General features: G+C 43.8%; 1 protein-coding gene across 1 annotated transcript; it reads left to right on the top strand.

Annotated features, from left to right (window-relative positions):
- The first annotated feature begins 252 nt into the window (after positions 1 to 252).
- SMIM13 (small integral membrane protein 13) lies at positions 253 to 26,892 on the top strand. Its single transcript, XM_069730656.1, has 3 exons — positions 253 to 334; positions 6,679 to 6,768; positions 21,482 to 26,892. Exons 2-3 carry the CDS (start codon positions 6,693 to 6,695, stop codon positions 21,688 to 21,690), a joined length of 285 nt encoding a protein of 94 aa, XP_069586757.1. The 5' UTR covers positions 253 to 334; positions 6,679 to 6,692; the 3' UTR covers positions 21,691 to 26,892.

The following is a 26,892-nucleotide window of genomic DNA, read 5'->3' as shown; positions in this document are numbered from 1 at the left end:
CACATAGTAACAAACCGGATTCACAGGATTATTCTCTGCGCCCCACAGCGCCATCTAGTGGCCGCAGGCCATGCTCACCCCAGGCAGGCGCCTCCCAGTGCAGCTGCCGCATAACATTCTTTCTCTCGCTTCCAAGACTAAACACAGCCTGCTTAGTGGGCGTGGCCATTGCGTCACAGCTACCGGAAGAATAGCGCTTCTTGATAGGCCAGCAGTGATTCCTTGACCAATAGTTGAGTGTGGGGGCGGAGCTATGAGGTGACTGTGTCATGAGCGGCCCTGGGACGAGCTTCCATTGCATTGTTTGCGGTTCCCCGGGGCAGGCGGAGCACAGGTAAAAGCAGTATATCTAGCACCGGGCAGCGGGTGCGGGGCCTGAGCTGGGAGCCGGTGTGTTGGCGGACGCGGTTGGTGGCCGGGACTGACGTATGTCCGTGGCTGCCAAGGACAAGCAGTGTGTGCGGACCGCTGCACATATGCTGAGAAGCCGGTACTCTTCTCCCATGGCTGCGGCTCTCCTGGCCGGGGCTGCCGAGGTGACGGCAAATGTTCCCGTTCACTATGGAGCAGTCAGTCATAAACAATGAGCTGCAGTGCGACACTCAGCCGGCAGGGGGCAGCACCCAGGCCTGTCCATGGAAGTAGCGGGAGTGCACTCCCCTGCTGGTGCCACAGTGGTGTCAGTGGGTGGAGGCCTATGTAGTAGAGCGGGGTCCTCCGGGATGGCCGGTCCTCCGGGTCGCTGGTCCTCCCGGTCGATGGTCCTCCGGGTCGCTGGTCCTCCCGGTCGCCGGTCCTCCTTTGTGGGGTTTTTAACTTCTTTATAATCTACTTGTATTCGTTGCTGTTTTGCGTCATATTCCTCATAATGGCACATGATGTAGCGCGAGAATTTTGCACAAAATAAACTTCTATTTTGTACTTTAACCTTTTTTGAGAATGTTTTAAGTTGAACATTTTGCATAAAAAATGGTACACAAATACCTTGTGCATGGGAATGGGCAGAGTGTATTTGCTACATTTTTTTTATTTTTTTTTTTTATTATTCTTTTACTACTTTTAGAAAATCTGCCAGGGATGAATCTGGTGAAAACTCTGAACTCTGCCCTCAATGTCCAAATAACCAGCTACTATCACAATGCTTGGCGCTGATAACCATCCTGCAGTCCTATGTAAGACCTCGTGGAACATCACCCGCCTCAGCTCTGCTCCATTTGCCCTCCTGCCATACTGCTGGTGTCCATTCAGCCCCTGCTATGCCCACAGCTGGGCGCGCCAGTGCCAGGAAGCACCCATAGGTGGCACAACCTTCCCATGTGGGTGCCAGCGACAGAACAATATTCTGTTTGCTGTAGTTTGTCTTTTTTGGAAAAGGTTACAGGTTCTCTGAAGAATTTTTTGTGGAGCCTCAGGTTTTGGGTTGCTAGGCAACCTGCAAACATTGTGGTTCTGTGACCACACAGATGGTAAGAGGCCTGTGCTTCATGCCAGTGCTGCATGGCTGCCAGGAAGGTGACTTGTGAAGGAGCAAAAAATGAACCCGACCTTTCACATAATTCTGTCACCTTAAAAGTGGATCTCAAAGTGATCTGTGGGTCCTGCTAGCGACCTGCATTGGGAAACACTGCTCTGTCCAGGCATTTAAAGCCACAGTACATATTTAGACTGCCATAATGCTGACATCTGTTTGGGCTATGACTTTTTTGCTCTGAATCTTATCTCCTCTCCAGATGTCTTTCCTTTTATGCCAGGGTTTGCAGCACAAGGATACTCCTCATATACATCACATTGCCTAAGCCAACATGCCACTTGTGATCAGACTTTGATCCATTGAATTGTATGACACCAGGGGGCATAGCTCTAGTGCATGTTTATTAGCGCTTGGCCGTTATTCCCCAGGCTTGGTAGTATATTCAGAATAGCAGTATCCTACAGTGTATTCTTTTGCTTGTCGGCCTTTTGGGTAAGATCAAATGTAGTAACTTTGGAAATGGCGGCTTTGGCCTGGGCCGCACTAGTAGGTTGATGGCTCATGTCATTCACACTGGGTACGGTGCCTTGGTTAGTACACCATGTGGCTTCTAGATTCATCCAGTGTAAACTTTGGTCCTCCAGGATTGATTCCATTAGGCCGGGTAAGTTTGAAAGCCTGAAGTGCCCTAAGATTGGATCATGGGGTGCTCTAACTTTCAGGGCCTGTGAAACCCACTTGAGTTTTGGCACATTTGCGCAAGTGCTTTTTCTTATTTGCGTGCACACACCCTCTTCCAGGTCTTTTGGGTAGGATGGGCCATTTTTAAAATTCCTGGCCAAAGGTTTGGCTAGCATTACACACGGAGCACACTCGCTATTATTTCACTATGTCTTGCTCTTGGATTTGTCAGGATGTGGTTCCCTTACGTCTTCCCTTTGATAGTTTGGAGGTGGGGAGATGACCATTGATGGCTCCCTGTTCTCGCTTGGGTGGTAGCCCAGGCCGCTGCTAGGGGCGAGATTGGGTCTTCCTTTTTCTTCAGCTAGGGGAGGCTATGTGTCCCTGACCCTCGCTGTGGCCTTCTGACTTGCAGGGACGGGGGAACGTCTTTGGAGGCCTTTCTCATGTTGGAGATGATTAAAACTGACCGCATCCCAGTGTACTTTTGTGGGACAATTAGTCACTTTTTTATTTTACATTGATATCTGCGAACTGATGTCTTATTCCAGAGAAATCTGTTTTTATTGTATCTCCCGAGATCTTGGTGCCGAGATCTCCATGTGCGCATGCGCCGCCCCCTGCAGCCATTTTCCCGGAGTCCACTGCAAAGGAAACTATGTAAGTGCAGGGGCTCTAGGCTATCACAAAATGTCGGAAGAGCCCCCGCAGCACCAAACACCCGCAGCGGCGCGCCACACATCCGGACACCCGGCCTGCAGCAACGCTCCATTCTTGCATCCTCCAGCAGCGACCCTAAGACCCTGCTCCACTGCGGCCAGTAAGGTATTTCCGCAATATAAGACGCACCCCTCTTCCCTAGCCCCCCCCCCCCCCATTTTCCCCAAAAAAGTTTTGGGGAAAAAAGTGCGTATTATAATCCGAAAAATACGGTAAACATAGTTTAATGTCCAAACTCGCACCATAAACAGCATAAGGTATCCTCCATATCGCAGCCGGGAAACAAGACAGTCTGTATCTGAGACCTGTTGCCGTGGGCGACTGCACCGCCGTGTTCACTGAGGGGTGCCAGATCTTTTGGATCCATGTTACTGCGCACAGGCTGAAGTTCTGCAGAGCCTCCTGCTTTGCAGTTTACAAACCAAGACTGTCACGCCCAGCCCTTTGCTGTCGGGTCTTTACAAGGAACCTGTGGCCGTAGGCCACTTGGAAAACCAGGCCGAGAGGAAGCGGACTGCCCCACTACCATCCTGTTGTCTGCTCCAAAAATGAAAGTAAATTGCAAGTTTTCTTAACCCTTTAATGACAGCCAATACGTCTTTTAACTGACCTCACATATAAGAGAATAGCCTCCCCATACAGGTGACAATCCAGCAGCTGTCGGCTGTACACTATAGCTGACAACTTGCTGTATCACCCACGATCAGTGTTTGCACCGTCCAAATCTCTTTAACCCCTTAGATGCTGCTGTCAATAGTGACTACATCATTATAAATGGTTAACAGAGTGTTGGGGCTTCTTCTTTATCCCAATTGGTGCCCTCAGATCATGATTGTGTGGTCCTGATGTTTGCCATGGCAATTCATGACCAAATAGCGGCCTTAGAGTCTGACGGCTGTAGTAATCTGTTTAGAAGTTAGCGACATTTAGGTGGTAAAAATACACATTTTCAATTGTCATGCCACTTTGCATTAATTCCTGAAAAGCACCTGAAAGGTTAATAAACTACCCGACAGCAGTTTTCAGTATGTCAGAAGGTGCTGTTCGTAAAATGGTATAACTTTTGGGGGTTTCCCAATATATGGAACCCCTAAAGGCACTTCAAATATGGATAAGTCCTAAAAAAATAAATTTTGTACATTTTCTTGAAAAATATTAAAAATTACTGCTATATTTTTAAACCTCCTAAAATGCTAACAAAATAAAATAATATTTTACAAATGATGCCGATGTAAAGCAGACATGTGGGAAATGTTGTTTATTATTTTGCTGTGGTATGACTATCTAGATTAAAGGGATAATCATCCAAAGTTAAAAAATTGCTATTTTTTAACATTTTTCTCAAATTTCTGATATATATATATATATTTTTTTTTATAAATAAACACAAAATATATCGACCTAAATTTACCATTATCATAAAGTATGATGTGTCCTGAAAAAAACAATCTCAAAATCATTGGGATTTGTTGAAGCGTACCAGAGTTATTACCACATAAAGTGACACTGGTCAGATTTCAAAAATTTGGCTCCGTCACTAAGGGGTTAAATCTACCTTGGGCAAATAGCTTTTCTTGTTGAAGTAAGTTTTTACCACTAGTTTTAGCTGTGTTTTTTTTTCCTGTCATTAACCTATAGACTTGCATTGGCAAATTTGATCTGTGACATGGAGCAAAAAAAAACCAGAATGTAGACACCCCTTAACCCAGGGGTCCCCAACCTGTAGCTCGGGAGCCACATGTGGCTCGCGGTCCCATGAACTGTGGCTCGCGGCTGTCTGGCAGCTTGGTGCATTAGCTCCAGTTATAGCAAACAGGTATGAAGATCACATCTGAAAATGGTGAATTTTGTGAGTAGCCCTGCACAGAAGAGCAGATCTGGATGCACATATACTGGTCTTAGGGGTTTTGAGATGATTTAAGTATGGTACGCTGGAGACAAGATGACACCACCTGTCAGAGGAGGTGTTTGAAGCCGGATGTGACAGTGTCTTGGGAGTACTTTATAGGAGAATACTGAATGGGGGAGTATTGTAGGAACCCCTGGACTGGATCTTTGTATACTGCTTTGGGGTGGTTGATTTTTGTGGAAATGCTTTGGTTACCATTATGCCTGTAATGGGGGGCTTTAGTTGCCACTACTGTGAGGGGGGCGGGAGCTGAAATGTGGCTCGTGACCTTCTCTCAAGGCTGGATGTGGCTCACAACCCTCTGTCAGAGCTGAATGTGGCTCTCGAGGTCAGAAACGTTGGGGACCTCTGCCTTAACCTATAGTGGACATGAAATGTATATTCATGAAAACTAACAGCACTCATGTAAAAAGATAACTGATTTCTGAATCGGCTCTTAGGCTCCTTTTACACTTTTTTTTTGCCCATGTTCGTTGGTCCTGTTGGAGCTTGCATCCGAACCCCCCGCAAAACGGGATTCAGGTGTGTGTGCCGATAGGGCCATAGACTATAATGGTGTTGGCAGATCGAAAGTTCACTCTGACGTGCATTATTTTCGGGCATTTATGCCTACTGGAGGTGGACCCCATACATCAGGGGTGTCAAACTGCATTCCTCGAGGGCTGCAACCAGGTCATGTTTTCAGGATTTCCTTGTACTGCACAGGTGATAATTTAATCACCTACACACATAATGATTGCAGCACCTTGTGCAATGCTAAGGAAATCTTGAAAACACGCATGGTTTGCGGCCCTCGAGGAATGCAGTTTGACACCCCTGCCATACATAGTTGTCAGCATCTGAGAGTCCATCCCCAGTAGACATATGCACCCAAAAATGAGGCACATCCGAGCACACCCTGTGGTTGCAAGCTTTGTTTTCAAAATCTTGTGGCCATTGGGCATCATGGTGGGGGAAGTATTAGATGGATGCATAGCTATAGCATGTAGTATCATTCTTAAGGTACCGTCACACATAACGATATCGTTGCTTTTTGTGATGTAGCAACGATATCGTTAAGGAAATCGTTATGTGTGACAGCGACCAACGATCAGGCCCCTGCTGGGAGATCATTGGTCGCTGAGGAAAGTCCAGAACTTTATTTCGTCGCTGGACTCCCTGCAGACATCGCTGGATCGGCGTGTGTGACGCCGATCCAGCGATGTCTTCACTGGTAACCAGGGTAAACATCGGGTTACTAAGCGCAGGGCCGCGCTTAGTAACCCGATGTTTACCCTGGTTACCAGCGTAAACGTTAAAAAAACAAACACTACATACTTACCTTCAGCTGTCTGTCCCCGGCGCTGTGCTTCTCTGCACTCCTCCTGCATCCTGTGTCAAGCACGGTCAGCCGGAAAGCAGAGCGGTGACGTCACCGCTCTGCTTTCCGGCTGACCGGCGCTGACAGTGCAGAGGAAAGCAGAGCGCCGGAGGACAGACAGCTGAAGGTAAGTATGTAGTGTTTGTTTTTTTAACGTTTACGCTGGTAACCAGGGTAAACATCGGGTTACTAAGCGCGGCCCTGCGCTTAGTAACCCGATGTTTACCCTGGTTACCGGGGACCTCGGGATCGTTGGTCGCTGGAGAGCTGTCTATGTGACAGCTCTACAGCGACGCTGCAGCGTCGCTTAGTGTGACGGTACCCTTAGGCCTTAGGGGGTTTTGGAAAAATTGCTTTGTTCTGTTTTGTGCATCAAAGTTGTCCATTCAGGTGAAAGGGTCTGTAAGAGGGTGTGCAAGTGTTTTGGGATGGCAACTATTGCGGCCAATAATCTAATGTAGGATCCTGTGATGGCAGAGCGGCGGTTTTCCCAATTACACAATTTACCAATGTGTTCTTTCTGATTTTGTATTTCAGGATTTAATTAGAACATGTGGCAGAGTGTTGGTCTAACGTTTCTGGTCTTCGTGGCCACATTAATCTGTGTTCTGCTATTTATGCTGTGCGGTGAGTACAGTGTTTTCTTTCTACTACTGTATATGATCGTTCCACAAATCTGAGCTGTGTATAATGTGCTTTTGAGCTGTAGGCCTTTACCTTTTACATTCTGACCTTTCATTCTTAAAGGGAACCTGTCACCTGAATTTGGCGGGCTCTGTTTACAGTTCAATGGGCGGTGTTTTCTGTTCTTTCATGCACCCCTTCCTTTCCCGCTGGCCGCAATATTATCTTGAATTTGATTAGGTTTCCTCCGTAGTACACGCGTGCGCAATGCAATCTTGCCTTGCGCACGCGCAGTATGCTTTGCCCAACTGCGGGCAAAGCCGAAAAGCATTAGTGCGCTGGCGCATACGCACTATGTCCCGGAAGTATTTCACTGTATTTCGGGACATAGTGCGCTGGCGCATGCGTACTAATGCTTTTCGGCTTTGCCCGCAGTTGGGCAAAGCATACTGCGAGTGCGCAAGGCAAGATTGCATTGCGCACGCGTGTACTACGGAGGAAACCTAATCAAATTCAAGACAATATTGTGGCCAGCGGGAAAGGAAGGGGTGCATGAAAGAACAGAAAACACCCCCATCGAACCGTAAACAGAGCCCACCAAATTCAGGTGACAGAGTCCCTTTAACCCCTTAGCGACCGCCGATACGCCTTTTAACGGCGGCCGCTAAGGGTACTTAAACCACAGCGCCGTTAATTAACGGCGCGGTGGAAAAAGTAAATAGCGCCCCCCAGAGTCGGATTTTCTCCGGGGTCTCGGCTGCCGGGGGTAGCCGAGACCCCAGAGAACATGATTCGGGTTTTTTTTAACCCACCCCGCATTTGCGATCGCCGGTAATTAACCGTTTACCGGCGATCGCAAAAAAAAAAAACGCGATCTCTTTTTAATTTCTCTGTCCTCCGATGTGATCGCACATCGGAGGACAGAGAAAAGGGGTCCCAGGTGGCCCCCCAATACTCGCCTATCTCCCCCGATGCTCCTCGTGGCTCCCGGTGGGCGCCGCCATCTTCAAAATGGCGGGCTCATGCGCAGTGCGCCCGCCGGCCGGCGCCGCAAAAATCTTTGGGGTCTCGGCTGCCGGGGGTAGCCGAGACCCCAAAGAGCATGATCGGGGTCGGTTTTACCGACCCCTGTTTTGCGATCGCCGGTAATTAACTGTTTACCGGCGACCGCAAAAAAAAAAAAAAAAAAAGTCAAAGTGTAATTCTCTGTCCTCTGATGTGATCGCACATCAGAGGACAGAGAAATAGGGGGATTCGGGGACACTGCCATACTCACCTGTGTCCCTGGGTCCTCCTGCTGCTCGTCCTGGCCACCGGCAAAAGAAAATGGCGGGCGCATGCGCAGTGCGCCCGCCATCTGTCTCCATCTGCCGGCCGGCAGGAGAAGAGCAGTTGGGGCTAAAATTAGGGGTAGGGGTAGGGTTAGGATTAGGGTTAGGGCTAAATTTAGGGTTAGGGTTGGGGCTAAATTTAGAGTTAGGGTTGGCGCTAAATTTAGGGTTAGGCTTCTTTCACACTTACGTTGGTACGGGGCCATCGCAATGCATCGGCCCAACATACCGACGCACGTTGTGAAAATTGTGCACAACGTGGGCAGCGGATGTAGTTTTTCAACGCATCCGCTGCCCAATATATGTCCTGGGGAGGAGGGTCGGAGTTACGGCCACGCATGCGCGGTCAGAAATGGCGGATGCGACGTACAAAAAAACGTTATATTGAACGTTTTTTGTGCTGACGCTCCGCCAAAACACTGATCCAGTGCACGACGGACGCGACATGTGGCCGTCCGTCACGATCCGTCAGCAATACAAGTCTATGGGCAAAAAACGCATCCTGCGGGTACATTTGCAGGATCCATTTCTTGTCCAAAACGACGGATTGCGACGGATGCCAAACAACGCAAGTGTGAAAGTAGCCTTAGGGCTAGGGTTAGGGCTAGGGTTGGGGCTAAAGTTAGGGTTAGAGGTGGGGTTAGGGTTAGGGTTTGGATTAGGGTTGGTATTAGGGTTAGGGTTGGCATTAGGGTTACGCTTGGGATTAGGGTTAGGTTTAGGATTAGGGTTAAGTTAGGGTTGTGATTAGGGGTGTATTGGGATTAGGGTTAGGTTTGAGGTTAGGGTTGAGATTAGGATTAGGGGTGTGTTGGATTTAGGGTTTTGATTAGGGTTATGGTTAGGGTTGACATTAGGGTTGTTTTTGGGTAAGGGTTGTGATTATGGTTAGGGTTAGTGATTAGGATTATGGATCAGGTTGGGATTAGGGTTAGGGGTGTGTTGGGGTTAGGGTTGGAGCTAGAATTGGGGGGTTTCCACTGTTTAGGTACATCGGGGGGTCTCCAAACACGATAGCCAATTTTGCGCTCAAAAAGTCAAATGGTGCTCCCTCCCTTCTGAGCTCTGCCGTGCGCCCAAACAGTGGGTTACCCCCACATATGGGGCATCAGCATACTCGGGATAAATTGGACAACAACTTCTGGGGTCCAATTTCTCTTGTTACCCTTGTGAAAATAAAAACTTGGGGGCTACAAAATCCTTTTTGTGGAAAAAAAAAAAATATATATATATATATATATATATATATATATATATATATATATTTTTTTTTTTATGACTCTGCATTATAAACTTCTGTGAAGCACTTGGGCATTCAAAGTTCTCACCACACATCTATATAAGTTCCTTGGGGGGTCTAGTTTCCAAAACTTGTGGGGGGTTACTACTGTTTAGGTACATCAGGTGCTCTGCAAACGCAACATAACGCCCACAGACCATTCTATCTAAGTCTGCATTCCAAAACGGTGCTCCTTCCCTTCCGAGCTCTGCCGTGCGCCCAAACAGTGGTTTACCCCCACATATGGGGCATCAGCATACTCAGGATAAATTGGACAACAACTTTAGTGGTCCAATTTCTCCTGTTACCCTTGTGAAAATAAAAACTTGGGGGCTACAATATCTTTTTTGTGAAAAAAAAATATTTTTTATTTTCACGACTCTGCATTCTAAACTTCTGTGAAGCACTTGGGCATTCAAAGTTCTCACCACACATCTAGATAAGTTCCTTGGGGGGTCTAGTTTCCAAAATGGGGTCACTTGTGGAGGGTTTCTACTGGTTGGGTACATCAGGGGCTCTGCAAACGCAACATAATGCCCGCAGACCATTCTATGAAAGTCTGCATTCCAAAACGGCGCTCCTTCCTTCCGAGCTCTGCCGTCCGCCCAAACAGTGGTTTACCGCCACATATGGGGTACCAGCATACTCAGGACAAATTGGACAACAACTTTTGGGGTCCAATTTCTCTTGTTACCCTTGTGAAAATAAAAGCTTGGGGGCTAAAAAATCTTTTTTGTGGAAAAAAAAAAATATTTTTTATTTTCACGACTCTGCATTATAAACTTCTGTGAAGCACTTGGGCATTCAAAGTTCTCACCACACATCTAGATAAGTTCCATGGGGGGTCTAGTTTCCAAAATGGGGTCACTTGTGGGGGGTTTCCACTGTTAGGCACATCAGGGGCTCTCCAAACGCGACATGGCGTCCAATCTCAATTCCAGCCAATTCTACATTAAAAAAGTAAAACGGCACTCCTTCACTTCTAAGTTCTGCGGTGCGCCCAAAAAGTGGTTAACCCCCACATATGGGGTATAACAAAATTTATGGTTACATTTCTGTTTTTACACTTGTGAAAATAAAAAAAAATGGTTCTGAATTAAGATGTTTGCAAAAAAAAGTTAAATGTTCATTTTTTCCTTCCACATTGTTTCAGTTCCTGTGAAGCACGTAAAGGGTTAATAAACTTCTTGAATGTGGTTTTGAGAACCTAGAAGGGTGTAGTTTTTAGAATGGTGTCACACTTCATTATTTTCTATCATATAGACCCCTCAAAATGACTTCAAATGTGATGTGGTCCCTAAAAAAAAAAATGGTGTTGTAAAAATGAGAAATTGCTGGTCAACTTTCCGTTGAAGCGTTCCAGAGTTATAACCTCATAAAGTGACAGTGGTCAGAATTGCAAAAATTGGCTCGGTCATTAAGTACCAAATTGGCTCTGTCACTAAGGGGTTAAGTGCCTTTATTGTATGTTTACATCAAACATTACCACTGTCTCAGTCGCCCATCAGCACCGACTCTTCAATTTCCCTGACTCCACAGCCCTGCCTCACTACTGAGCAGGTGCATAAAGTGCAGCACAGTCATCTCATGCGTTAACTCCTTTACTTCACAGCCAATCTGTTTTTTCCCTCTTTTTTTTTTTTTTTTTTTTTTCAGTCATAACTTTTTTTTTTTTTAATTTTCCTGTCCACATTGACATATGGCTGCTTGTGTTCTGCGGGTTGTTGTAATTTTGAATGACCCCATTCGTTTTACCACACAGTTTACTGGAAAATGGGGGGAAAAAATCCCAAGTGTGGTGAAATTGTGGAGAGGAGGGGGAAAAAAAACCAAATGCAATTTTGACATTTGTTTTTTTTGCGAATAGTTTTTACGGTATATACTTTGTGGTCAAAATGACTATGCGATATATCAATGCAATTATGGTGATATCCAACATGTCCAGTTTTTTGTATTTAGTGGTGAAAAGTACAATCGGAAGGTTTGCAAAAGAAAATAAAATTGGGGGTTGTCACCATTTTCCGAGACTCATAATATACACTGCTCAAAAAAATAAAGGGAACACTAAAATCCCACATCCTAGATATCACTGAATGAAATATTCTAGCTGTAAATCTTTATTCATTACATAGTGGAATGTGTGAACAATAAAACCTAAAAATTATCAATGTAAATCGCAACTAATATCCCATGGAGGTCTGGGGTTGGAATGATGCTCAAAATCAAAGTGAAAAATAAAGTTACAGGCTGATCCAACTTCAGTGGAAATGCCTCAAGACAAATAAATGGTGTTCAGTAGTGTGTGTGTGGCCTCCACGTGCCTGTATGACCTCCCTTCAAGTCCTGGGCATGCTCCTGATGAGGCGGCAGATGGTCTCCTGAGGAATCTCCTCCCAGACCTGGACTAAAGCATCTGCCAACTCCTGGACAGTCTGTGGTGCAACGTGACATTGGTGGATGGTGCGAGACATGATGTGTTCATTTGAATTCAGGTCTGGGGAATGGGCGGGTCAGTCCATAGCGTCAATGCCTTTATCTTACAGGAACTGCTGACACACTCCAGCCACATTAGGCCTGGCATTGTCCTGCATTAGGAGGAACCCAGGGCCAACCGCACCAGCATATTGTCTCACAAGGGGTCTGAGGATCTCATCTCGGTACCTAATGGCAGTCAGGCTACCTCTGGCGAGCACATGAAGGGCTGTGCGACCCTCTAAAGAAATGCGACCCTCTAAAGAAATGCCACCCCACACCATTACTGACCCACTGCCAAATCGGTCATGCTGAAAGATGTTGCAGGCAGCAGATCGTTCTCCACGGCGTCTCCAGACTCTGTCACGTCTGTCACATGTTCTCAGTGTGAACCTGCTTTCATCTGTGAAGAGCTCAGGTTGCCAGTGGCAAATTTGCCGAACCTGGTGTTCAGTGGCAAATGCCACGAGTTCTGCATGGTGTTGGGGTGTGAGCACAACTCCCATCTGTGGATTTCGGGCACTAAGACCATCCTCATGGAGTCGGTTTCTAACCATTTGTGCAGACACATGCACATTTGTGGCCTGCTTGAGGTCATTTTGCAGGGCTCTGGCAGTGTTCCTCCTTGCACAAAGGCTGAGGTAGCAGTCCTGCTGCTGGGTTGTTGCCCTCCTATGACCCCCTCCACGTCTCCTGGTGTACTGGCCTGTCTCCGGATGGCGCCCCCAGCCTCCGGACACTACACTGACAGACACCGCAAACCTTCTTGCCACAGCTCATAGTGATGTGCCATCCTGGATGAGCTGCACTACCTGAGCCACTTGTGTGGGTTGTAGAGTCTGTCTCATGCTGCCACGAGTGTGAAAGCACAACCAACATTCAAGTGACCAAAACATCAGCCAGAAAGCATTGATACTGAGATGTGGTGTGTGGTCCCCACCTGCAGAACCACTCCTTTGAGTGTGTCTTCATAATTGCCAATAATTTCCATCTGCTGTCTATTCCATTTGCACAACAGCATGTGAAATTGATTGTCAGTCAGTGTTGCTTCCTAAGTGGACAGTTTGATTTCACAGAAGTATGATTTACTTGAAGTTATATTCTGTTGTTTGTGTTCCCTTTATTTTTTTTGAGCAGTGCATTATGTCACGAAAAAGCAGTCTTGGCATCACTGGGATATGTTGAAAAATTCCAGACTTATTGCAGAATAAAGTGACGCATGTCAAATTTGAAAAAATTGTCTTGGTCACTAAGGGGTTAAGACAATGTAAATCAGCTGTCTGATTCCCTTTAACACTATGACTACCAGACTGGTCCCCCCCTTCCCCCCAGAACTACCAAATGGAGTCATTTTGACTCCTGGCTTCTTTTTGTTTATTTTTAGATTTTCTTGCTCCTGTTATTGTTGTAACTTTAATTTATAGAGTGTATATAGAATGTATAGAATGCAAAATAGCAAGAATATCGTCAGACTTTAGCACTTCTTCTAGCCATATTAGCAATTAGCAAAACTGCAGGCCGTATTCTACAGAAATTATGTAGTCCACTCGAGAGTTCACTGACGGATGTCCTGTGTATGTCGAGTATATTTGCAAAAATGCTAATTATTCTAAGTCAAAGCCAACATCTATTCTAAGCGTACAAGAAAATGAAAACTAAAATAAATAATAACATTTTAGCGAAAGACTAGCAAGATATAGTAGGGAGTCAAAATAATTCCCTTTGGTAATTTAAAGGTACATTTAAAAAAAAAAAAGTACACTTTTTTTTTTTTTTTTCCCGCATCCTAAATGAGTAAAAGTCACTGAGTCTCAAGCTGGAATTCGGAAAAATGCAGTCACAGAAGAGAAATAAAAATTGTGCAGTACTTATCTGCAGCTCTCCCATTTCTATGACTCTGCACAGTAGGAGGAAGGCGGAAGGAGATGAGGGAGAGCCGCAGATAAGTACTGCGCATACCCAAGAATCCCAGCCCCGCAGTGTAAATCTAATATATAATTGCCTAGAATACTACTTCCTGCAATTTGTGCCAACTTCCGTGGCTTTGTCCGGAGCTAATGTCCGGAGCTAATGTCCGGAGATTAATTGCCTAGAATACTACTTCCTGCAATTTGTGCCAACTTCCGTGGCTTTGTCCGGAGCTAATGTCCGGAGATAATGTCCGGAGCTAATGTCCGGAGATAAGTGACGTCAACAGTGTCCAGTGTCTGATTGGTTGCCGCCTGCTGCGAGCGACCAATCAGAAACGTGCCGTACTGTGACACACTCCGCCCGCCATTTTGGTGTGATTTTTGAATTTTTACCTCACAGCAAGTTTCTACTGCGTGGAGGCGGGCCCAGTGACGTTGCTCTTCAAGCTCCTGCCGAATTTCGTCAAAAAAATTATAATACCATTTACCAAAACTATATATATTTAGTTGTGAAGTGGTTCAGTGACATTTTCACACCAATTTTGAACTTTTGTTTGGTGTTTTCTCCATATACTGCCTATTATTTTTGTTCTTTCTTACTATTATTTATTAATTGTATTATTCTTACATTTGAATAAATAAAGTATATATGGATTCTAGACTCCCGATTCTTTAGAATCGGGCTGCCATCTAGTAAATCATAAGAGACTGTGGGGCGGGATCTCGGGCCTTGCATGCACGCAGGCGCAGTAAGCAAGACATCAAGTGATGTCAGTGGACGGGCAGCGCCCAAGGCCTAATATGACAGTGCAGGCGCCGGGACAATTGAATAACGCTGAGGATGCGGTGCGCAGAGGCCATGAGTCACGGCTGTGGTGCGTCTGGATTAGGGGGGAAAGACCTGCCCCCAGGACGATTTCAAAGTATGAAGGACAAATTTCATAAACGATTTATTTCAGCGGTTACAGCAACAAGAACTAAAAGAGCCACCTTATCACAATGTAGCATTTGTGCTGCACAAGGTGGCTTTTGGTTACAAACGCCTGGGGGAGTGACAGATTCCCTTTAACCCCAACCGTAACCCCAGCGAATGGGGAAAAAAATACCATTTTTTTATTTTATTATTTTTATCTAGCTAAGGGTGTGACAAAGTAGGTGTTTGATTTACGGTACTTTTTTTTTTTTTCTTTATTTTGATCACTGTGATAGGATCTATCACAGTGATCAAAATGAACCAATAGTTAAAATCTCCTATTGTTGCAGGGTATCGGCCGGAAGATCTTGGGGGGTGCACTACTCATGTGCCCGCCATTTTCTTCCAGGAGGAGGACGCGAAGGGCCGGGGGACGGAGCAGGAGGGCCGGGTATGGTGGAGGTACCGGGGGATGCTTGGGGAACCCCATTTCTCTCTCCTCTGATATGCTAGCTCATATCAGAGGAGAGAGAAGTGAATGGAAAATCTGACTTTTTTTTTTTTTTTTTTTTTTTTTTTGTGATCGCCGTTATTTGGTGAGTAAAGGCGATCACTTGACTGGGGACGGTAAAACCCAACCCCTGGTAGCCGAGACCCCGGAGATTCTCCGATGTTGGTGTGGGGGGCGCTATACACTTATTTGTCAGCGCTGCTAAAAAGCATCATTGAGGAATAAGGCCCCTTAACTGCCGCCGTTAAAAGGTGTATCGGTGGTCGTTAAGGGGTTAAGATGTTGGAAAACCAGCAAATTACATAGCAGGGGCAATCACAATATGTATTCCTCCCATAAGGACACAAAATGTCCATTGTCAATGGTACTTATACGTGTGTATTTGTTATATAATATACTCACATTCTCTGGCTAGGGGATAGCACGTGTGCTCGGTCACGTGCTATACTTTTAAAGTGTATTCTGCAGGTATACATGCCAGTTGGGCAGGAGACAAGTTGCACCAGAACCAGACATTCTAACAAACGTGTTTCTTGATCAGTTGTACGGCATTATGTAGTCGTCATATCGCTTTGCTTCATATGTCTTTCAACTTCTGCTTTCTCTCAACTATCTCCCGCCCTCCTACACATTCTGTGCACTCTCTCCATTTCAGCCCCTCCTTCCTTTCTCCCCTTTCCCTTGTATAACTCTGAGGCTCTACTAACATTTCTCACTCATTCCAAACCATCCACTACCACCATGAAAGCACTCAAAATGCTCATACAAATCGTTGCATCACCTACGCTATCTTTTTTTTTTTTTTTTCCCCTCTTCCTTCTAGTCGCTGGTCACATCTCCCCCAACACTGGGCCTCCTTCCAATAGTAAGGAGTATCCCCTGCTTCCAGCTGTATATAGAAACGTTGCTAACCTTATTAACATTAAGTGCCTGCCCTCACCTATCTCTTTTAATTGTGCCCTCTGGAGCGCAGTCAGCATTCACGATTTTTTTTTTAGTTTCTAATTACCTTAACCTTCTAGCTCTTAAAGAAACCTGGATCCAGCAGTCGGACACTGCCGCTGCTGCACTCTTGTTTGGTGGTCTAAAATTTTCTCCGGGCTCCTCCAATCGGTCACTGGATCACTGTCACCTGGCTTCCTCACTTTCTATCCTGTGACATTCACGCTGTCATGATTGGAGATGTTAATATCCATTCCCTATCGATGATCCACTCTCCCAATCTACCTCTCATCTTTCTCTATCCTACTCATTTGGCATCTCACAATTTTCTAACTCTCCTATGCATGAAGATGTGAATGCTTTGGACTTGGTCTTTTCCCGACTCTACTCACTGCACAACTATACTAACTCTCCCTTCCTGTTCTTACCACAACCTTCTGACCCCAACCTTCTTTCCTTCTCTGTCAAGAACTGTCCCCTCTCCTGGGACACCCCCACTTAGCACACCTATAGGGATACACGTACCATTAACACCCAGCAGCTTATGGATAATCTACACTCATTTGTAGCTCCCATTCCTTCCCACTCCTGTCCAAGCATTGCCACACTACAATAATACATTGCAGAGCACCCTGTATGAAGTAACACCTGCTACACACAGAATTTCCTGATACAGATGACAGCAACCCTGGCACACCATGCAAACGAGCTTTCTTCATTGTTACTCAAGGTGCGCTGAGCATCAGTGGAGAACATTGCTTTTAGCAGAGGATTTCATCCAATATAAGTTCAAGCTCAAAACTTAAACTCTGCCCTTCATCTGGCCAATCGGTCCTACATCACTACCCTCATCACTTCACTAGCTAACAATCTAAAACTACTTTTTGAAACCCTAAACTCTCTCCTAAGCCCTAAAGCACAGGCCCCCATCACAAACCTCAGTGGTGAGGATCTGGCCACTCATTTTCTAGAAAAATCAACCAAATCCATCTGGACATTTCTGCCCAATCTCTTCAGACCCTGGATCCACGTGCCTTCTTTGATCCTGTTACAGAAGAAGTAGTTACCCAGCTCCTCACTTCTTCTTGGCTTACAACATGCAATAGTGACTGAATTCCCTCACATCTCCTGCAGTCTCTCACCATTTGTCGCCACTCACCTAACCAAAATATTTAACCTCTCTTTCTTCTGTCATCTTTCCCTCCTCATTTAAACATACCATCATAACCCCTTTATTTAGAAGAACCTCCTTTGACCAGAACTGTGCTGCTGGCTATAGACCTGTCTTTAATCTTACCTTCATAACTAATCTCTTGGAACGTTTGGTCCTCTCCTGTCTAATCCACTATCTCTCAGATCACTTTCTTCTTGACCCTCTACAATTTGGATTCCACTCCTTACACTCTACCTAAACTGCTCTTACTAAAGACCCTAACGATCTATTAAGAGCTAAATCTAATGGTCACTGCTCCCTGCTGATTCTCCTGGATGTCTCTGCTGCATTTGACACTGTGGATTACCAACTACTCCTCACTATGCTCCACTCTCAGCCTCAAGGATACTGTTCTTTCCTGGTTCTCCTCTTACCTCTCTGACCACTGTATCTTTTGCCAGCTTTTATTCCTCTCCTTGTCCCCTTATTATAGGGGTTCCTCAGGGCTCAGTCTTGGGCCCCCTTCTCTTCTCTCTATACACTGCACCTATTGGACAAACAATCAATAGATGTGGGTTCCAGTATCTTCTATATGCTGATGAGCCCCAATTATATTCCTGACATCACTCCCACCCTAAAACAAAATATCAAGGACTCTTTGTCTGCTTTCTCTAACATAATGCCTTCCCTCTATCTGAAACTGAATCTCTCCAAAACTGAACTTCTTGTGTTTCCTCCTTCTACTAACCTAACTCTACCTGACATTGAAATTACATTACCAAGCAGAATGCCCAGTGTCTTGGGGTTATACTTGGCACTCAACTTCCCTTTTTTCCCTATGTCCGATCACTAACTTGCTCATGTCACCTGCATCTTAAAAACTTTTCCAAAATACAGCCTTTTCTCACCTCTCAAAAACTGCTAAACCTCTTACTGTCGCTCTTTAATCACACTAGTCTGGACTATTGCAACTCTATTCTGATTGGTCTCCTTTTTAGTAAACTCTCCTCTCCAAATCGTCCTGAATGCAGCAGCTAGGGTGGTATTTCTGTCCAGCCGCTTCACCGAAGCCTCCTCCTTGTGCCAGTCATTATACTGGTTACCCATTTGCTACAGAATACAATGTAAACTCATATCTCCTCACCCACAAAGCCCTCCACACTTCTGCACCATCCTATCATCTCTATCACCCTACACGTTCCTTCTGTTCTGAAACTGACCTAAGACTAACAACCTCCATAATTCGAACCTCCCACCTCCGTCTGCAGGACTTCTCCCGTGCTGCACCAGTTTTCTGGAATGCACTATCCGGCTGTTACCTAGCCCCTACGTTTTAAGGCTTCTTTAACCCCTTTCTGACATTGGACATAATGATGTGTCCCTGGGCTTTATTGACCAGGGATGGATTATTAAGTCTAGGCGATCGGGCGCACACACAGGCTGTGCGTGATTGCCGGCGGGTGTCAGCTGATTCTGACAGCTGACACCCAGCACTAAGTGCCAGGAGAGTGGTCAATCGCCACTCCTTGCACTTTAACCCCCTAAATGCTGCAATTGAACGCGATTGCAGCATTCCTGGAGCTGGCAGAGGGATGACAGCCCCTCTGCCCTAGGATCTGAGACCCCATGGCATAACGAGTCAAATCAACACTACATCTGTAGATAAATTCCCAAAGCAATATAATTTCTAAAATGTGGTCACTTGAGGGGGATTCTGCTTTTCTAGCAATTAGGGCCTCTGTGCATGTAGTCCGCAAACTGTTCTAGGAAAATCTGCACTCGAGGAGCAAATAGCACTCCGTTCCACCTGAGTCTCTCCATATGGCTAAGTAGTACTGTACAGCCACGTTCAGTAGAAATTGTGATGCCATTTTTACCCACAACATTTTAGTGGTAAAAATGTAATATATTCTTTCTTCACCGCTCAGTGGTATAAAATTCTGTGAGGCACATGTGTTAATATGATCACTGTACCCCTAGATGAATTCATTGGAGAGTATAGTTTGTAAAATGAGTTCACACATAGTGGGTTTCTGTTGTTCTGGCACCTCAGGGGCTCTGCCAATGTGACATGGCACCCTCAAACCATTCCAGCAAAATCTGAACTCCAATATAGTGCCTCTTCCCTTCTGAGCTTTGCACTGCCTCAAAAGTAGTATTTCCTTACATATGGGGTATCTGTGTGTGCAAGAGATATTAAACAACAACTTTTGGGGTCCAATTTCTCCTGTTACCCTTGGTAAAATAAAAAATTGGGGTGCAAAGATTATTTTTGTGGGGAAAAAAATTAGATTTTTTTTTTTATTTTCGCAGCTCCATGTTATAAAATTCTGTTAAGCACTTCGGGGTTCAAAGTGCTCACCACACCATTAGATAAGTTTCTTGGGGGAGTCTAGTGTCCAAAATGGTCTCACTTGTGGGTTTTTTTCACTGTTTAGGCACATCAGGGGCTCTCCAAATGGCATCCGATCTTAATTCCAGCCAATTTTAAGTTAAAAAAAGTAAAACTGTGCTCCTTCCCTTCCGAGCTCTGTCATTCGCCCAAACAGTGGTCTACCCCCACATTTGGGGTATTAGCGTACTCAGGACAAATTGTACAACAACTTTTGAGGTCCAATTTTTTTCCTGCTACCCTTGGTAAAATAAAAAAAATTGGATCTGAAGTAAAACATTTTTGTTAAAATTATTTTTATTTTTTAAACATTCCAAAATTTCCTGTGAAGTACCTGAAGCGTTAATAAACTTCTTGGATCTGGTTTTGAGCACCTTCAGGGGTGCAGTTTTTAGAATGCTTTCACTTTTGGGTATTTTCTATCATGTAGACCCCTCAAAGTGACTTCAAATGTGATATGGTCCCTAATAAAAAAAAAAAAAAAAAAAAAAAAATGGTGTTGTAAAAATGAGAAATCACTGTTTAAATTTTAACTCTTATAGCTTCCTAGCAAAAAAAAATTTTGGTTCCAAAATTGTGGTGATGTAAAGTAGACATGTGGGAAGTGTTACTTAAGTATTTTGTGTGACATATCTCTGTGATTTTAAGGGCATGAAAATTCAAAGTTGGAAAATTGCAAAATTTTCGCCAAATTTCCATTTCTTTTTTTTTTTTTTCACAAACGCAAATCAAATCAAAGAAATTTTACCACTATCATGAGGTACAATATGTCACGAGAAAACATTCTCAGAATCACCGGGATCCATGGAAGCGTTCCAGAGTTACCACCTCATAAAGGGACAGTGATCAGAATTTTAAAAATTGGCCCGGTCATTAATGTGAAAACCTCCCTCGGGGGTAAAGGGGTTAAGCTGTCTGACCTTGTGTTTGAATTTATTGCCTGTATATGTCCCCGCGTGACTGTAAAGTGCTGCAGAATTTTTTGGTTCTATGTAAAATAAAAATTTAATTTCATTATATTGGCAGTCATAATTCTACAGTCTGTGAAAAGATCTTTAATTAGCAATAAGTTAGACATAAACTACTTACTTTAAATTACTACTAGTATTATGTACACTATATTACTAGAAATAGATAGATAACCAAAAAATGGCTGCCGCAGAGTACAAACAATGCAATTTAGGTATTGCATATAAGGAAGAAAATATGGGGAAAAAAGTGAGAAGAAAGGTATAAATGACCTCCTGCTCCTGTGGAGTGTGGTGCCAGACCCTGATGTACGTTTTGGCAAATATGGTTTTCTTCTGGAGGTCCATAATCGTAATGACCTTGAGATTATTATTGCCAGGTAATTTTCTACGAAAAATGAACGCTATAAATGAAAAACCCAAAAAAACTTGTGGAATTGCATGTTTGTTTTTTTTTTTGCTATCACACTATACTTGGATTTTTTTTTTCCCATTTCCAGTACATCACACGATCAAATGGATGGTGCCTTTCAAAAGTACAGCTCTTCCCGCAAAAAAACAAGCCTTCAATGGCTATGTCGACAGAAAAATAAAAAAGTTTTATGGCTCTTGGAATAAGGGGAGGAAAAACGAAAGCCACCCCCAAAAATTTAAAAATTGCTTGATCCTTATGAGGTTAAACAGATGTGACAAATGGTATGCAGTTGAACCCCTTGTCCATAATTAAGAGATCTTAGACTATCCACAGCAAGCTTGCTTTACATTTTGGCTTTTTTTTTTGCCTCTTTAGGATAGTGGTTTCAAAACGTATATTGGAAGTAACATAACCTTTTTCTTGCCCTTAGGTTGGTACGTTGTGTGGCATCTGTTCTTGTCTAAGTTTAAGTTCCTCAGAGAACTTGTATGTGACAGCGGATCACTACAAGGAGATAGCGAGTCGTCATCATCATCATCCTCATCATCTGTATCAGAGTCTGAACCTTCATCCACGCCACAAAGAACAAGACCAAAGACTGCACGACAGAGGAAAATCCCAGCCGATGAAGCAACTTAACGATCCATGGACTTCATCATCGGAAATCTCTTATATTAGCATATGCACTGTAGGCGGCAACACTATGACTTTTGGTAATAAAGCCGAGCTTATATCACATTGATCATCAAATCTTTTTGAAATACGTATGAAGCGTTGTCAATGGGTAGAAATCATTCATCGCATGACCTTAGCCATGGAGACATAACCTACATTGTAAAGCTGCAGCGATTCTCGGACTAGCTTCACTGTATTCACTTGGCTGCTCGAGCGTTATCTGCTCTCCATCTACAAATGCTGGATTATATAGTATGTCAGAGCGGTCAGTATGCGCCTCCATTAGTACTTTATGGATTACCAAACACCAGCCTAAGACGCCTTGTAACGAAATCATTGATCAGTTCTAGAGCCATGATGTCATGTGACGGACCGCAGCCTCCACCATACTGGTTTACGGTTTGCCTGGCTGCTATTTCTGCCTTGTTCTTGTATCATTTGTCTTGCTTTTTATTTTTCTTCCCCCAGCAAGTTCAAAGCACTATGGGAACATCAGGATTATCAACGTCAGAGCTGCGGCATGTTACTCGCTAAATACGGAACAAACCCCTTCACTATTCCGTCTGATGCAGCATACCATTGTCACCACTCGTCAGCCTCAAGAAGTATCTTACTCCTTCTTGATCCTGGACTTCTCTAATTTCACACTGGATGTGGCATCATAATGGGCATTTACATGGCCATTATCAGTAGCACTGATGCAATATTATTCCTTTCTTACTGTGAAATGATCATCAGTGACGATGATGGTGTAATTTTTCCATTCGTATGTTTACATTGCGGAATGTTTCTCGCTCCATACAGAATCCAGAGGCGGTCATATCTCCCAGTTAGACATGCATATTGGCGATATGATGACAGTAGTACGGTCTGTGGCGCTCCGTAAGTCGTCATATCCATTCATTGTAATATAAAGGCAAATTATTACCCCCTACGCCATACTCTCAGTAACCATAGATCTCTACATTTATAGATGTGGTTTTTTTTAGGTTTTAAAGTACTGTAACGCATTATTACTAATGGTTCATGTATCTGTAATAATACAGAGCAGAGGTTCTTGGATAACACTTGATGTATGGCGCATGTATTTGCAGAGCAAATTAATTTGAATGTGTTTCCAAAAATCCTGGAAGGTCGGATTTTGTTATATGAAGGTTCAAGTTTGGATGTTGTTGTGTTTTTTTTTTTTTTTTCTTTTGTTCTTTGTTTTTTTTATATTGAAAAGTGGCAGTTTATAAGGACAAGATCCAATATATAATAAGCTAACATTACTATCTATACTAACAAGTGTATAATGATGTTGACATGCGTATGATATCAATGGCCACGGTTGTAGATCATGAATTGGAACTAATACTCAATTACTGACTGATCAGAAACTCCTCAATGTAAATATTTCTGTGTACTGGAGCATCAGTGAGACGTATTTTTTATTTTTTTTCTTTGGACGCCAACATAAGCTAAATAATATAGGTGGAGAGTAGGTTCTGAATGCATAGTTCTGTACATCTGCTTTTACCTACCCATAAGATTGCAAAATGTTCAACTTACTAATTTTTTAATTAAACAAAAAATCTATATGCAAATGTGACTGTAATGCACAGCCCGTGATTTAGAGCATTTGCACGTGACTCTATTAAAATCTCTGTTGTACAGATGTACAAACATGGTGGCCATATCCTGCGGGAAATCCAAAACTTGTCAATCTCCGGCTTTAGAGGATCATGTTTTTTTATTTTTTATTTATTTCTCATCGATTGTTTGAAGCAATAAGGGGGGGGGGGAGGGGGAATCATGAATACTGCTAGGTATACCATACTATAGAGGTATTTTCCCCCAGAAAAGAGGCAATATATGGTGGTTAGTGATGAACTAATGTGCTCGGGTGCTAACAGAATGTCTTCAGCGTGCTTAAAATATGTTCGAGTCCCCACACATGCATGTCTTGTGGCTGTTAGACAGCTTCAACACGTGCAGGGATTGCCGAAGACACTCGGTTACACCTGAGCATACCCGGATAAGACCTTATCTGAGCATGTTCGCTCATCACTAATGGTGGTACATGGGGTCCTTTAGTGGTAGAGTAAGTGCTGATGCTGAATGAAGGAAAGAGCTTAAAATAAAGCTCTTAAAAGTAACTCAATTATTGTAAAAAATTGCTCAATTTTATTCTAAATGATCTCATTTCCAGTCAGTGACCTGACTGAAGGACGTTCTTGTGGTTCTGCACTACCACTGCCTTTTTTAAATTTTACTGTGGGGTATAAAATGCCAGTCTTGACTAGTTGAGCCCTACATGTTTTCAGCCCCTTACTTGGTTCAGCTCTCCTCAAACAATAAGCGACCTCTCCTAGTTTTCTAAACTGGAAATGTGTGACGGAGGTAATCTTAGATGAATGTGGCTGTAGAGTTGGATCAGGAGATCCACGCCTGGTCTGTCAGGCCGTAAAATACAGAGGTGTGAAACCGGCCTTAAGGTGCCGTCACACTGAACGATATCGCTAGCGATCCGTGACGTTGCAGCGTCCTGGCTAGCGATATCGTTCAGTTTGACAGGCAGCAGCGATCAGGATCCTGCTGTGCCATCGTTGGTCGGCGCAGAAAGTCCAGAACTTTATTTTGTCTCTGGACCTCCTGCAGACATTGCTGAATCGGCGTGTGTGACGCCGATTCAGCGATGTCTTCACTGGTAACCAGGGTAAACATCGGGTTACTAAGCGCAGGGCCGTGCTTAGTAACCCGATGTTTACCCTGGTTACCAGTGTAAATGTAAAAAAAACCAAACACTACATACTTATATTCCGGCGTCTGTCCTCTCCGGCGCTCTGCTTCTCTGCACTGTGTAAGCGCAGCGGCCCTGCGCTTAGTAACCCGATGTTTACCCTTGTTACCAGGGGACTTCGGCATCGTTGGTCGCTGGAGAGCTGTCTGTCTGACAGCTCTCCAGCGACGCTGCAGCGATCGGGATCGTTGTCTAGATCGCTGCAGCGTCGCTTAATGTGACGGTACCTTTAGTCAAAGCTGAGAATTCTGAAAGATCTAATGTGTGCATTATGCATCCCGGTCATTTGTTTCAATAGGACCTGTATAATGCTCCACTTATCCTGTGTTGTTGCTGCAGAGGAATTAAACACTTGCTGCCAAGCTCTGCGAGGTCTTGATTACAGAGGCTATCAACAATAAGTAAGTTTATAGGTTTTAACTCTATTAAATGTTATTTAACCTCTAACTGTTGCATTTTTTTCATTTTTCAACCCAAATGACCAGAGGCAACTGACTTCTTGTCAATTTTTTTTTTTTAATTTTTGTGCTGTGGCGTTACATCAATTAAATGGAAGTGATCATCAGAATATTACCTATTGAATTGAGTAAATCAAGCTTTTGTTTTTAATTTTTGGGGTATTTCGTTGTTTTTTTCCTCTTACATATCATCTGCATTTTTAAAGAAGAAAAAAATTACATTGGCCATCAGGACTATTTCAGACCCTAACTTCCTTTTTATGTTTTAGGAAACACATGTACATAGCTGCAAGGGTCAAGGTCTGACCCTATCTTTTTATTAAAGTGTCTAATGAACGTGTGCAAAGGTCATTGTGAAGGAAGGTGGAGCTGCAATACAACCTTTTTGTTTTTGGTGGATCCTGTGTTGTCAGCTGTGTATTGAGGTGTAGTAGTCCAAAAACAACCCGGTGGCCAGTTTGATAATTGCAAATATATACAGTAGTGTTCAAAATAATAGCAGTATGTTAAATAATGAGTTAATCACAAAATCTTTATGCTACTTTTTATTTCCATGCATTGGGGACATATAATATGCAAATTGCTTCTTCAGAGAAAAAGAGGCGCACTATGTCCCGGAACACAGCAAAATACTTCTGGGACAAAGTGCGCCAGCGCATGCGCACTAATGCTTTTCGGCTTTGCCCGCATTTGGGCAAAGCATACTGCGCGTGTGCAAGGCAAGATTGCCTTGCGCAGGTGTGTACTACGGAGGACAGAGAATGAACTTCAATCCAATATTGCGGCCAGCATGCAGCCAGCAGGTAAGGAGAGGGTGAATCAAACACCTGAAAACTCCGCCCATATGACCGAAAACCGGTCCCGCCAAGTTCAGGTGACAGGTTCCCTTTAAGTTTTTTTTTTTTTCTTCTCTTGCAGGTCGGCTCGGGGGCTTATCTACAGCATTATAGAATGCTGTATATAAGCCATGAAAGGCAGTGGCCATAAGTCGTATCGGACAAACCTGGTGACAGGTTCCTCTTAAATAAGGGCCACCTGATTCATACCTGTTTCTTCACAGAATGATTGACCTCACTAATTGATCTCCACACTGCTATTATTTTGAATCTAATACATAGATGCAAAAACATACAGATCATGAATGCCGAGTCTGTTGGTTTTCTTAGAATCCGCTGCACCAATTAGTAAATTGCTTGACATGTGGTAATATAATTTATACCAATAGCGGTGATTTAATTTGGTTAGTCATATTGGACTGCTGTTATTTTGAACACTACTGTATAATTGTTTATTTGTGGTTTTTTTTTAGACCAAATCTTGTATAAGGGAAGTTTTTAGATTTGGATGTATTTAATTTTTAAGTGGGGAAATCCAAACACTCTGTTTAAGATTCAGGAACTTTGCCTTAGGAATACAGTTTAAACCAATGGTGTCACGTTAATGTTGGATAATTGTGTCAATTACTTGTCTGTGCCTCACCAAACGCACTTTATACTCTGTACCACTAGCGTTTTAAGAATTTAACTTGTACGTTAAGTGATTGTACGTACATACATACGGACAGTGTGATGTGTATATTTTACATGGATATGACAGCTTGTATTTCTTTAGTCTTTAATTATCTTAAAGCAATGATGGCAGATCCTTCATAGCAAGTAATGGCACCAAGCAGCAGAATTATGCACACTATTACCTGCTGCGTCACTGTATGTTTACACCATGTGGGTCTTTGTTCTCATAGGGCATTTTATTAAGGCTCGCTGAGGAATGTCTTGTCTTAGAATATGCCTCTTCAGTGTTATAAACCATTATTAAAGGCGATGTACCTTTTATAGAAAAGACAGTAGTTAAAACCTTGTGTGTTTTACTGAAATTTCAGATTTATTTATGATGTTGTTGCATTCATTAAAGGTAAACTGCACCCTC

This window comes from Ranitomeya imitator, chromosome 6 (assembly GCF_032444005.1).
Source record: "Ranitomeya imitator isolate aRanImi1 chromosome 6, aRanImi1.pri, whole genome shotgun sequence".
Taxonomy (NCBI): Eukaryota; Metazoa; Chordata; class Amphibia; order Anura; family Dendrobatidae; genus Ranitomeya; species Ranitomeya imitator.
The sequence above is the reverse complement of the archived record's forward strand: the minus strand, read 5'-3'. Positions and strand labels throughout refer to the sequence as shown.

Coding starts and splice junctions, on each gene's coding strand:
- SMIM13 (XM_069730656.1), top strand. CDS start 6,693: ATGTGGCAGAGTGTTGGTCTAACGTTTCTGGTCTTCGTGGCCACATTA. Junction 6,769..21,481: donor TCTGCTATTTATGCTGTGCG/GTGAGTACAGTG, acceptor TCTTGCCCTTAG/GTTGGTACGTTGTGTGGCAT.